At 50.8% G+C, this 13,604-nt stretch overlaps 1 protein-coding gene across 1 annotated transcript in view; it reads left to right on the top strand.

Moving 5' to 3' along the window:
• The window catches only part of cubn (cubilin (intrinsic factor-cobalamin receptor)), a 33,356-nt gene extending 19,760 nt beyond the window's left edge, over positions 1–13,596 (top strand). Inside the window, exons 44-67 of the mRNA XM_084702810.1 lie at positions 122–296; positions 598–776; positions 924–1,133; positions 2,247–2,387; positions 2,520–2,704; positions 3,181–3,352; positions 3,564–3,767; positions 3,891–4,040; positions 4,271–4,392; positions 4,756–4,981; positions 5,073–5,260; positions 5,990–6,146; positions 6,532–6,681; positions 7,050–7,238; positions 8,479–8,608; positions 8,840–9,057; positions 10,419–10,624; positions 10,939–11,101; positions 11,226–11,434; positions 11,628–11,772; positions 11,890–12,071; positions 12,385–12,550; positions 12,811–13,046; positions 13,285–13,596. Of these exons, the coding sequence (XP_084558936.1) occupies positions 122–296; positions 598–776; positions 924–1,133; positions 2,247–2,387; positions 2,520–2,704; positions 3,181–3,352; positions 3,564–3,767; positions 3,891–4,040; positions 4,271–4,392; positions 4,756–4,981; positions 5,073–5,260; positions 5,990–6,146; positions 6,532–6,681; positions 7,050–7,238; positions 8,479–8,608; positions 8,840–9,057; positions 10,419–10,624; positions 10,939–11,101; positions 11,226–11,434; positions 11,628–11,772; positions 11,890–12,071; positions 12,385–12,550; positions 12,811–13,046; positions 13,285–13,392 (4,211 nt within the window). The 3' untranslated portion in view covers positions 13,393–13,596. The remainder of the gene's footprint in view (positions 1–121; positions 297–597; positions 777–923; positions 1,134–2,246; positions 2,388–2,519; positions 2,705–3,180; positions 3,353–3,563; positions 3,768–3,890; positions 4,041–4,270; positions 4,393–4,755; positions 4,982–5,072; positions 5,261–5,989; positions 6,147–6,531; positions 6,682–7,049; positions 7,239–8,478; positions 8,609–8,839; positions 9,058–10,418; positions 10,625–10,938; positions 11,102–11,225; positions 11,435–11,627; positions 11,773–11,889; positions 12,072–12,384; positions 12,551–12,810; positions 13,047–13,284) is intronic.
• The last annotated feature ends 8 nt before the right edge of the window (positions 13,597–13,604 follow it).

Below are 13,604 nucleotides of genomic sequence, written 5' to 3'. Positions count from 1 at the left end.
TGTAGTATCCATCCATGAAATGCAAAACGATGTGTTTACATTTTCCTTGGTTGTGCATTTAGTTCTTTTATGAAAGACATTAACTCTGTCCATTGACCCCCAAATCTCACCCTGACCCCAGCCTGTGGAGGGGCGATAAATCTAAGGGACACAGACCCACCAGGCTACATCACGTCCCCCAACTACCCCCAGAACTACCCCCAGAACATCGACTGCGTCTGGGTGATCACCGTGCCCAACGGAGAGTCCGTCCAGATCGACTTCGAGGAGGACTTCTACATCGAGCCGACCACTACGTAAGATGGAAGCGAATTAACTCGCGTCGAGTTGGTTCATTTTGATGGATCTCCTTACTATGTTCATGGGAAGTCAGATGGCTGAGCGGTTAGATAATTGGGCTTTAAATCAGCAGGTTGCCGGTTCAATTCCCGGCCGTGCTAAATGACGTTGTGACCTTGAGCAAGGCACGTCACCCTATATGCCTCGGAGGGAATGTACCTGTACTTACTGTAAGCCGCTCTGGATAAGAGCGTCTGCTAAATGACTAAATGTAATGTAAATGTAACTATGTCCATGCCGTGGTCCTGCCTCTCTCAGGTGCACGTATGACTACCTGGAGCTGAGAGATGGCGCCACGTTGGACGCTGACCCCATCGCCAGGCTGTGCGGCACCACCCGCCCCTCCACCCAGCACTCCACCGCCTCCTCCATGCTGCTGCGCTTCCGCACGGACACCAGCGTCGTGCACAAGGGCTTCAAGGCTAAGTACTCCATCGGTACGGAGTCAGCGGGGTGAAATTTGTACTCTACTCAAAGGGCCGTTTTTCGGGGAGTTGAATCAACGAGAGTTCATAGACTAAAGGTCTTTCTCGGGGGGGCAACGACTGTTTTGATGTTTCCTTCAAACTCTCCTCCCCCTCCAGCCACCTGTGGGGGCACCTACATCGCTGAGAGCGGCACCATCAAGAGTCCAGGTTACCCCACCGCCCACTACCCCGACAGCTCCACCTGTGAGTGGTACCTAGAGGGGCCCACGGGTCACTACCTCACCCTCAGCTACGACGCCCTGAACCTGCAGGATTCCCAAGACTGCGCCTCCGACTACGTGGAGATCAGAGAGTACAACGCTTCAGGTACTGTTGACGTTCGGCCATTTCGAGGGTTGTTCGTTTTTTGTTTTGTGCCACGTTTTGTTGTTAAGAGTTCCCTGTCGCTCTGACTGAGGTTCTCTTGGGTGGATGGGTTTGGATAGTCTAAACGCCCTTGTCTGACTGGTGGGACGTGACCTTGCCAATGCTACACCGTCCTATCTCCTCGCTGAGCAAGGTTATCTTCACCAGGCTCAGCTGAGATTTTTTCCTGCATTCCGAGGTCGATGCAGACAGGCCCGCGGGTTTGAGCGTGCTGTCTGGTTACAGGCTGTTTTCTCCAAAACACCATTCCCTTCAGTTTTATCTCGGTTTTATCTCTGTCTCTCAGATGAATTTTTCAGGGTCTCGTTCTACAAGGTCAGCTTCCCCAGTGAGCATGGATGGAATGCAGACTCCTGTTTCTTTATCAGGGCTGGAACATAAAACCCTAACCCATGATTTTCTAGCATTACTTACATTTCAATCAGCACTTACCAAACAGACTTCACAGACAGGGAGTCAGTGATGAGAAGGGATAGTCGATCAGCAATAGGAGGCCTCGTTTCCTGTGGGTTGTGCCTGTGCTTCATATCACCTCACAGCTACTTGATTTCCCTGATGTCTAGGTCCATGCCCAGGTTAGAGGATGTCATTAATACAAGGTTTCTTAAATGTTCACAAAAAATCTTTGTAGCAGTACTTACCAGTTCCTTGCTTCTTGTGACACCTGCAAACGTGTCACTTCTCTGCACGCTGTGTGTGAGATCCTGTCGTTACGTGTACTGGCAAGAGAAGGCGTCCACTGGTTGATTTTGCACTCAAGCGATGGAGATGTTTATGTTCTATTTCTTTCTTCCTGCCCGGTAGCTGATATGTGATAATGTTGCTAAGTGGCTAGTAAATCAGTCTGTTCCCTGACTCTTACCACTGAAATACTTTACTGACTCTTAACACTGAAAGAATTTACTGCCCTTCTGATCCTTGATCTTCGGCTGTGCTTTCTCTACGTACTGTACCTCACCTTGAATCAAAGTGACTGCTACTGAGACATTAACCAATACTATGTCAACGCGAAAATGACAACAGTCGCTTGCTAACCTGTTTGTTGTTGTGCAGGGCGATTTCTGGGTAAACACTGTGGCAGCAGCATGCCTGCTCCCATAGACACCAGTGACAGCTTCGCCTACGTCAAGTTCGTAAGCGACAGCAGCACCAACGGACCAGGGTTCAGCCTCTCGTTCCATGCCAGTGTGGAAGGTAAAGGACCAGGGACAGACCACCGACAGATGCATGTTTTCTTATCGACGTTCCGACTTGCTGTTCCGCTTCTGACCCGTGCCCGTCTCCCTCCTCTCCGCCCTCCCTTCCCCCATCTCCGCCCGTCCGCAGTGTGTGGAGGGGTGCTGAACGCCCCCGCGGGGACCATCTCGTCTCCCAACTACCCCAACCTGTACCCCCACAGTCGCCTGTGCCACTGGGAGATCCGCGTGGCCCAGGGGCGCAGGGTCACCCTCACCATCAACGACCTGCGTCTGGAAGAAGGCAGCGCGTCCTGCAGCTTCGACTACGTCGATGTGGGTCCCTCTCTCTGTCCCCTAGTCTGATCAGAGGTCATGAGTCACAGCCATTCAAGCCTCTAAGGTTTTTGATTACTTTCGAGGTGCTGGTCATTGTTTAATAGGTATTAAGGCCCGAGTAACATGCTTATTAACAATAAGTAAAATTGGTATGGTTCAGAGATAGGCTATAGTAAGATGTTAAGGTTAATAGGCAATACGGCCTCCTATGCTTATCAACATTAATTTGTGTTAATGAGTCCTTATCTCCTATTAACTAATGCTTATTACATGCACCTTTATCTATTTGATCTGCAATGCGCCTTTCTTGCACTCGGAGCGCTAGATACCGAAACAGATCAGAATATGACTCATGTACACAGACATAGATTTGAACCTTGACTAAAACAAGCTCAGCTACGACTCCATGAGTCTTCACACCTTCACCTTGGTGCGGTTTCGAACCCACATTCCCGCCCTCGCCTCTCCCCCAGGTCTTCAACGGGTTGGCAGCTGACGCTCCGCGCCTGCAGCGCTACTGTGGCACGGTGCCCGCCGGCACCCAGGTGTGGTCGTCTGGCAACACCATGTCCGTGGTGTTCCGTACCGACTCGTCCGTCTCCCAAGGGGGCTTCACTGCGGACTACTCCTCCGAGGAGGACGCAGGTAGGAGGAGGAGCCCCGGAGTTAGGCCGGTCAGGGTTTCTAGTCGAGGAAGTGCTGTGCTGTAGTGTGTATTTATGTGCAGAACCGGGACTGTAAGTGTGTCTGTATGTTGTGTCATGTGTTGAAGGTTGATGTTCATGCTACTGTGTAGTGCAGAAACATGGGTTTTGGGATTGCTCGTTGTTTTCAAACTGTTTGTTTCTTCTTCTAGTGTGTGGTGGGATCCTGAATGATCCTGCTGGAGGGAACTTCACCTCTCCTGGCTACCTCACCTCCAACTACAGCAGCAACCTCAACTGTGAGTGGTTGATCCAGAACCCCATGCAGGTCAACTCCTCCATCGTGGTTCTGCTGGAGGACCTTCACCTGGAGGCCCACCAGAGCTGCCAGACCGACTACCTCGAGTTCCGCCTGGGTGAGTTTCTCATAGCCTTTCTGTGTTTGTAGAGCGAGGTTGGGTGGCGGGAGAGCCAGGGTGTTTGTAGGAGAGTGTGAGAGTTGAGGCGCGTTTGATTTCATCTCTCTGTTCCTCCCCCAGGTGGTTCCGATGGGGAGCTGCTGGCCAAGTTCTGTGGCAACACCCTGCCCCCTGTTCCCCTGGTAGTTTCCACCTCCGAACTGTGGGTCCACTTCCAGACAAACAACGCTGTGGAAGATTTAGGCTTCATGGCCATGTATCAGTTCTCTGGTGGGTCCCATGCTCCTTCAACTATACCTTCAACCGCTAATGGAGATTCACTGACAACGACAACAAATTAACCACAACAATGGCTGCCAATTGTCTTAGTTCAAGACATCAAGTGAATGCCAAACCAAGAGAAAAACTAAGAACAATGTTGCTATAACCTCCAGGGAAAACGGTTTTGTGCAGCCTAGTTATGCCTGACCCTCTTCCCCTCCTTAACTTTCTCTCCCCAGGCTGTGGTGGCTGGCAGAGAGGGGAGGAAGGGGCGATCACCAGCCCTGCGTTCCCCAACAACTACCCCATGAACAGCCGCTGTGCTTGGCTCCTGGAGGCCCCCGAGGGCCACACCATCACTGTGAGTGGGACCACGAGAGGCAATGTAGAAACCACACTGGGCAGACTGTTGTTGTGTCATGCCAAAGTGCTGTAGCTCAGTTTAAACTTTGGAAAACCTTTTATGTAACGCATGTGTTCCTACGTTGTGGGCCTGGCGACCAGTAGCGTAGCCACAAGGAGGCCTGGAGGGCCTAGGTCCCCCTATTTGACCCCCCCTAGATTTCTGAATGCTTTCCCCGCCCCGAAAATTAAGGATTTGTCAATTTATTTTCAGTTGTTTTCAGCCTCCTTATTTTAAGATGACAATTCTGACTAAGCTAATGCTGGAAACTTGTCTTGGCCCGCATGAAACCCTTAAAGGTCACTTTCTATGCTCTTCTAGTTGACCTTCACCTATTTCCAAGTGGAGGCTCACAGCCAGTGTTCCTGGGACTCAGTCACCATCTTCAACGGCGCCTCCTCAGGATCTCCCATCATTGGCCAGTACTGTGGCACCACCTCACCAGGAACCATCAAGTCTGGGTCCAACAAGATGGTGGTGGTCTTCCTGGCTGACCACCTGGTTGCCCATGGAGGCTTCGTCGCTACCTGGTCATCTGACTCTTCAGGTAAGGATGGACCAATCGGTGACCAGCATGAGACGCTGTCCTTTCGTTGAAATGTTAGTGGACGTGACTCATTGCCTGTGTTTGACCCAAGGTTGTGGAGGGGTGATCCATGCTGACACAGGCGCCATCAAGTCCCCTAACTACCCTCTAAACTTCCCTGCCAACATTGAGTGCTCCTGGACGATTATTGCCCACGAGGGAAATCATCTGGAAATGAGTTTCAACAGCGACTTCCAGATTCCAGACAGCAGTGGGCAATGCCAGAGCAGCTATGTCAAGGTGCCCCAAAGAACGCCGTACCAAAAGACCTTTTTATTTACATTTGTATTATTATATTTCCCTCTACTGTGCATAGAAAATACTGTAGCTGGGAATGTAAAGGAATTCTCCTCCCGTTTGTTGACTTAAGGTACTTTGTGGTTGTCTTTGTATGGAAGAGTTCATATTGGAGTAAAATGTGAGAGGGTTTGGGGTGTGATACCTTCTCTACAGGACCCTACATGTTTACAGCTGGGCAGTAAACACACGTATAGGAGCATAACATGTTTAGTTTGCTGAGCTCAGCAGAAACACACACACTAACGCTCTCGGCTGGATTTACAGTGTGTGCAGGATTTTTAATCAGTGTTCGAGGGTGACACGTTTATTTACGAGACTGAATGAAAGCAAGGTCACTCTATTTCTCTCCCTCTCTCTCTCTGTCGCTCTCTCTCTCTGTCGCTCTCTCTCCCTGTCCCTCTCTCTGTCCCTCTCTCTCTCTCTGTCCCTCTCTCTGTCCCTTTCTCTCTCCCTCTCTCTCTGTCCCTCTCTCTCCCGCTCTCTCTCTCTCTCTCCCCCTCTCTCCCTTTTTCTCTCTGTCTCTCTCTTCTCCCCCCTCTCTCTCCCCTTCTCTCTTCGCCCCCTCCCCTCTCTCTCCCCCTCTCTCTCTGTCTCTCTCTTCGCCCCCTCCCCTCTCTCTCCCTCTCTGTGTTAATATCCTGTTTGTGATGCGGTCCATGTATCCTGCAGGTGTGGTCAGGCGACACAGAAGCCAACGAGGCCCTGCTGGCTACGGGCTGTGGCTCCACGGCCCCCGGCCCCATCATCGCCCCCTTCAACACCATCACCACCCGCTTCCAGTCCACAGGCTCCCCTGGCAAAGGCTTCTTGGCCTCCTTCGTCACACGTCAGTAACACACGTGGGATGACCGGGGGGGACGACCCAACTCACTCGTGAATGAATGGCACTTGACATGAATAAAATGTTTCGAAAATGTGTGTCAGGTGTATTATAAGGGGAATCGACGTTCATGCCTGGTAGTGTTTCGGAAAGACAAACTCGTTTGGCTCAGATGATCACAGCAGAACCTGTAGACATTTGTGTTCCCCTGAGAGGAAGTTTAGTGCTATAGTGTCGTCATCATCATCCTGATCTGGTGTAGCGGCCGTGGAGATCTCGTGCAGGAGTGCACGGAGAATACCAAATCAAATTCCTAGTATCTGTATACATGGAGAAATAAAGTTGAATCTGAATCTGAATCATCCTAATCATCATCGTTTCTCCAACTCAGGTTGTGGAGCCAACTTCACAGCCCCCACAGGCAAGGTGCTGTCACCCAACTACCCTGCCCAGTACCCCTACAGCTCCAACTGTGACTACCTGATCGACGCTGGGGACCAAACTGTGATCCTCCTCACCTTCAAGACCTTCCAGGTTGAAAGTAAGATGAGGCAGGGACTTGGGGTTTCCCCCTGTGATGTCATCGTTTCAGTACCTCCCTATTGGATGAGCCTCGTGCTTTCGTCTCATCGTTGTTTAAATGTAGATTACATTGATTGGTCTTCAACCCTGTTCTCAGAGCTCACTGTCGTGGATGTTCTAGATGTTTCCTTGCTTCAACACACCTGATTCAGATGAAGGGGTAGCAGGCTTCTGCAGAGCTTGCTAGCAACCCATACATCTAAATCAAGTGTGTTGGACAAAGGAAACATCGAGAACATACCGGAAAGGGAAGCGAGATCCAGAGTCGAAGACCAATGCATTGCACCCACAGAGCTGCTTTTCACCCTTGTCATTCCTCCCCCACAGTGCACAGCAGCTGTGTCTACGATGGGGTGAAGGTGTACCAGGGCAGGTCTCCCGCGGGCACCCCCCTCGCCAAGGTTTGCGGCCACACCATCCCAGGCCCCTTCTCCACCTTCGGCCCCATGCTCGTCAACTTCTACTCCGACTCGGTCATCAACGACAACGGCTTCATGGCCGAGTACAGCGCCATACGTGAGTGCCGTGGCAACCACTGCCGTGCGCGTCGTATCGGGTCAAGGGGTTGTGTATGTTGTCCCCTCGAATCTTGGCCTCCGTTCACACAGTTTCACGGTAGGATGGCTATGCTGGGGTCGGATTGACTTGATCCATTATCGCGCTTTGCCAGCCGGATGTTTTTCATTCCACAGTGAGATGGGAGGGCTGGGGCTGTGAGGGGGGCTGTGGGTGTGGGTCTGGCAGGCCCCGGGGCCCCCTTGCCCCCTGGCATGAAGCCCCCATGATTGGGGGGGCTGTTTACCCCGCTGGGGGAATGTGCCATCCAGCCCTCCATTCAGCCCACTGTGGAGAATGTTAGGAATGGGGAGACACTGCGCTTTTGAACAATCAGAGGGGATTTAAGAGAGAGAGAGAGAGAGAATGAAAAATAGAAAGGGAGAGAATGAGAAAGAGAGAGAGAGAGAGAGAGAGAGAGAGAGAGAGAGAGAGAGAGAGAGAGAGAGAGAGAGAGAGAGAGTGTGTGGGGTGGAAGGAAAAGAGGGAAAGAGATGGAAAGCGAGAAAGGAATCGGGATGGGTATGGTAGTAGCTCACAAGAATGACGAGACGAGAGAAAGCGGTTGTGTATGAGTATGAGAACGAGAGATGGTCAGAAAGAAGGAATGAGAGATGTGTCTGAGAATGAGAGTTAGTGAGATCCAGGTGCAACCCATGCTTTCTTCACACACACAAACAAACACACGCACACACACACACACACACGCACTCACCCCCAATCTCCCCTAAATTCATGTGACTTTTCTCTGACGTGTCTGTCTGAACACTCAGACTCGCAGGATTGTTAATCACTCTGGGATCGTTAAGCCCTGTGGTAACAAGGCAGCCATTATGGCCTGTTACAATGAAGAGTGAACCACACTTCATTAGATGATGTCTCAGGCCTGGACCATGACTAATGACTTCACTGCCAGGGTCAGATTCACACAGACTGACTCTGTATTAAGACATTACTTAGTATAATAACTATATTATGGTTTCACTCTGCCAGTTAGCTACGGCTTTCATCTAAAGCAATTGATGTAGAAGGGAACACACATAACATGAGCTGAACTTGAACAAGCCATTTATACATATTTTGCAATAAACAAATGGTTTCAATGTTTTGGTAGGCTATATATGACGGTTATGTATGAAAATGATACTATTTATTGACACGACCCTGAAAGAATCCCAACGATATTTTCTCTCTTTGCTAGCATGTGGAGGGGTTTTCAACAGCACCGCCGGTACGGTTAGCAGCCCAGCTCTGTCTGTTGTGAACTACCACCACAACATCAACTGTACCTACCACATCGCCGTCAAAGACAACCGGGTCATCGATCTCAAGTGAGTCCTCAGACAGACAGTCTGGCCGGCCGGCCGGTTTTCAATTCACAGCACAGCGACTCATATGAGCACTTAGGAGTGGAGATCGAGCCGTCTCTTCTTAATGTTCTTCCGACGGGACGTTTGAACCAACCGTCATCTTCGACAACGCGTCGTTTTTCGGGATGTGAGCTCCGTTCGACGAGACTCCCGCTCTCCTTCTGACCAAACAATCCTGTTTTCACAATCCAGATTCAACACCTTCCAGATTGAGGCGTCCTCCAGCTGCCGGTTTGACTACGTGGCGGTCTACGACGGGCCCAACACCCTGGCCCCCCTGATGGGGAAGTTCTGTGGCAGCCAGCTGCCCCCGGACCTCCGCTCCTCCGCCAATCAGCTGTTCATCGTCTTCAGGACCGACTCGTCCATCCATGGGCTGGGCTGGAGAGCCACCTATAGGGAGACTCTCGGTAGGTCGACTTCCGGGTAGGTCGGCATCGGTCACTTATGGTCCGCTCTGAAGCGTTTACATGAAAGCTGCTCGTGTAGTGCGCTAAAAGTTAAGCTTGAACGAGAATCAATGTCAAAAGAGAATCTAGTCACAGTGACCCAAGAACACTGGTTTTCTTGGAAACTACTCTGTGATTTTTTTCATGTTTTTTTTTCTGCCGGCAGTTGTCTTGCAGTGTCCTCTCGTCAAAGATCGGGAGTCTTTGAAATAAATACTGTGTATGGTTTTAGGATTCTCTTACATCTAATGGTGTTCTGTAAGTCTAAACCCAACAGTATAGATGTCAAAGATGGGCATGCATGTTTTGTATGGCAATATTTGTTCAGACTTTAAATACTTAAGGCCACTAGAGTCCAGTGGATTTCAGTCATCTAGTTAGAAAGGGGAGCTTCTCTCTCCTATTTCAGGCTCTTGTTTTGCTTGTCTCAAATCATGTTTCGGCATACAAATGTCCACCCATGAGGTCATTTTTGGTGAGTGAGTCAGGGCCCTGAGCAGTGTTTGGTTAACCCTGGGGGTGGGGGGAGAGGGCCGTGTCTGGCCCAGGGACTGTCCTCTGCACAGAAGCTGCTTTTGTCCATGACAGAAGCTGCAGGCCAGACATATTAGAGTACCCACACTGGGCTGAGAGGGAGAGGACGATGACAAGAAGAGCGGATGGGAGAGAGAGAAAGGATATAAGACAATAAAGCCCGAAGTAAAAAAAAAAAGAAGGCGGTTAAAACACAGATTCCGTCACTGTCTCACCATAAAAGACACCCCCTCTGTGGGTGCCACATTTAAATCCTGCCCCCCTCCCTCTGTCACAATTAAATCATTCTCCAATTGTCCTTCTCCCCTATTGCCCGTGAATGAGGGACCAGACTTGTCTGTGGGGTTTGTCCCAACTGAATGTGGGAGGGGGAAGATTTATTGGTTGCACACACATTCACTCTCCCATGGGAACATGTTGGACGGGTCACAGCCTCAACCGTATCTATATCCAGGATCGGTCTACAAATGTCTACATACACCAGCCAAGCGGAAGCCAACTCAGACTCAGTATGGGGTGACAGCTGAGCAGATAAGTGCTACATGACTTAGGAGGATGGAGAAAAAAAAGAAGGAAAAGCTATTTGAAGTGCACCTCAGTCACCCCAGTGTATGACCTGTTACTGCCACCTGCTGGGCAATAAGAGGAGAACATCCATGCAATGAAGAAATGTACAGAGTGGAAATGATGTGGTTATATGTTCTGCTTGGTAGAAACCAACACTTAGCTGTATGTGTGTGTGTGTTCTGTGTGTGTGTGTGTGTGTGGTGTGTCTCTCTTTCCCCCAGGTGAGGCCCAGGGGTGTGGAGGTTACCTCTCCACGCCCATGGGAATGTTTGGCTCTCCAGACATTAACATGGACGGTCAGTATGAACCTCTTCTGGACTGCATGTGGACCATCTCCATGCCTGTCAACAAGCAGGTCAACGTGACCTTCTCTCCCTTCGAGCTGGAGGGCTCCCCCACCACCAACTGTCGATACGACTCCGTCAGGGTAAACACTGGAGCTCCTGCTTGTCCCTTGGTCCATTCATCCTTTTGTTTGTTTATTCATTTGTTCATTTGAATCGGATGTGCAAAATTGTGAGCTACTACCATACCCATTCCTATTCCTTTCTCGCTTTCCGTCTCTTTTCCCTCTTTTCCTTCCATCTCTCTCTCTCTCTCTCTCTCTCTCTCTCTCTCTCTCTCTCTCTCTGTCTCTCTCTCTCTGTCTCTCTCTGTCTCTCTCTGTCTCTTTCTGTCTCTCTCTCTCTCTCTGCCTCTCTCTCTCTCTGTCTCTCTCTGTCTCTCTCTCTCTCCCACCAGATCTATGATGGTGAAAACTCAGACTACCCGCTGGTTGGGAAGTTCTGTGGTAACGACGTCCCAGGTCCTTTTGTGTCGGCCGGTAACTTCCTGACCGTGCACTTTGTCTCAGACAGCGTGGTCCAACGCAAGGGTTTCAACGCCACCTACAGGGCGGTCGACAGTAAGACAACCTTAATCACGCCTCCAGAGGCAGCCTAAATATGAACACCGTGGAAAAGTTGTGTTATGTACTTAGCGCACAGTGCTTAGTTTGTGTTTGTGTGTGCCTTTCCGCATCCATCCAGGACTGTGCGGAGGCAACCTGAACGCCACGACAACGGCCCAGACCCTGACGTCGCCCCACCACCCCAACGCCTACCCGGACTTCACGTCCTGTCGGTGGGTGCTGGACGCGCCCCCCCAGGAGAGCGTTAAGATCGTGGTGCAGCAGTTCCACCTGCAGCCCAGTCAGAGCTGCAGCACCAACTACCTGGAGCTGACGGACCTGCCGTTGGTGAGAGTTCCCGGGGAGGAAGACGGGTGTAGAAACATGGGCAAATGAAAAATGAAGACAGATTCGCCCCCAAAAAATCCTCAATTTATTTCAAATTGATTATGAATTTGTCCTTTGTGCCTCGGGGGGCTTTCGTCAAGGTGAAACTGTCGGTCATGCTCAGGAACTTCTATCCCTGTTTCGTGATCCACAGGGAGACTATGGGCAGTCGCACAAGTTCTGCGCGGCGGACACCCACGTCCCTGACTTTTACAGCTACGGGAGGACCATGTTGGTCAACTTCAAGTCCGAAGCCTTTGTCGCCGGCAACGGCATGAGCCTCACCTATCAGGTGGCAGGTAAAAAAAACAAACAAACACATCTTCACATCGCACAGCTCCTGCTTCCCTTTCACCCCAAACTTCCACTCTTGGATGACTCTGCGCTGGTCTGAGCTGTCGCTGCCTTCTTCCCAGGTTGTAGTCGGACCTACGAGCAGGAGTATGGGTACCTGAAGAGCCCGGGCTGGCCGGAGGTCTACCCACACAACATGGACTGCACCATCATCCTCAAGGCTCCGCAGAACAACTCCATCTCCTTGTTCTTCAACAGCTTCGACTTGGAGAGTCACAGCGCCTGCAACTACGACTATCTGGAGGTGAGAACCCAGGGTGGACACGGAGCCGACACACACGCACTCAACTGTTTCCACGGTGGTGCAGACACACACACAAACACTGAACTACTTCCACAGCGGGGCACGAAGACACACACACACAAACTGAGATACTTCTACAGTGGTGCCCAAAGACACACACATCGAACAACTTCCAGAGTGGTGCACAAAGAACACACACACACACACACACACTGAACTACTTCCACAGTTAGGCCACAAAGACATAAATACAGATGCCCCGCCTTTTCGTTGTGCACGCTCAGCACGCTCCCTACTCCCCGCTCTGCCTCAGGTGCGTAACGGCAGCACAGCGGACGCCCCTCTCCTGGGGAAGTTCTGTGGGAGCACGACCCCCGATCCTGTCTTCCCCCGCGCCAACCAGCTGTACCTCCGCTTCAAGAGCGACTTCTCGGGCACCCGCGACGGCTTCCAGGCCACGTGGACCTCATCGCCTCAAGGTCAGACACCCGTAGATTGGAATCACGGCCGGGCACGCTTTCCTGGGGAAAGACACGGACGCACACCAGTGTCTGGAAGTGTCAACTGGCCACACTGTGTCTTTCTGTAGGCATGGGATCCATTCAAGAATCAAAGCCACAGACTTGGCGTTAGCCAGGATCACGTTCAGCCTCAAGGCTGAGGGGTTTAGAGATTTGATTGGATTGACGGCCCTTGGATTCCGTTGCTATGGGTGTTTCTGTATGTGTTGTCTTGCCAGGTTGTGGGGGAATGCTATACGGAGGCCATGGGTCTGTGGCCAGTCCTAACTACCCTGGCACGTATGCCAACGGCACGCACTGTGAGTGGGGCATCCGGGCCCCCAGCGGACGCGTGGTCACCGTGACGTTCGCCCAGATCGCCATCGACGACCCGGGAGACTGCCAGAACAACTTCCTGAAGCTCTACGATGGCCATGACGCCAGCACTCCTCCTATTGGTCCATACTGTGGAGCCGTGAGTTTCATAACGATGACCTAAAAAAAACATTTGGCGATTTGTATCTTTCTGGTTTATCCTGATAGAGTAAGAGGATATGAAGACTCTGTTCTATATCTCTTCTCAAGACGGTTTTTAATTAGTAATATTGTTTCTGTGCTTCCTGTTGTCACGCTGCTCTGTGGATCATGGGATTACATCAGGGACCACACAGTCACTGTTTTAACCCCCCCCCCCCTTCTCTTTTTATTTCTAGGAGACAAACATTGCTCCTTTCACGGCGTCCTCTCATCACGTGTACATCGTGTTCCAGGCCCAGTACGCTGTCCTGCCCTCAGGGTTCAGGCTTACGTGGAGCAGCTAGGAGGAACAGCACACACACACAGTTTACACCTTCTAGAATCGAGTGAAAACTAAACACATGAAGTGCCATCTTTGCAGACCAATTACGTGTATATACTTGCAAATGATCTAAAATTGTACCTAAGAATGTACTTGAATCAAGTTGAATTTTTGTAGATAATTTTCTAAAGAATTATTCTGTGTTTTTCAGTGAGTTTGTGAAGAGGTGGCGTA

Source organism: Hypomesus nipponensis, chromosome 8, assembly GCF_054491055.1.
Source record: "Hypomesus nipponensis isolate SF chromosome 8, ASM5449105v1, whole genome shotgun sequence".
In the NCBI taxonomy this organism is placed as follows: domain Eukaryota; kingdom Metazoa; phylum Chordata; class Actinopteri; order Osmeriformes; family Osmeridae; genus Hypomesus; species Hypomesus nipponensis.
This window is presented reverse-complemented; position numbering and strand designations above follow the sequence as displayed.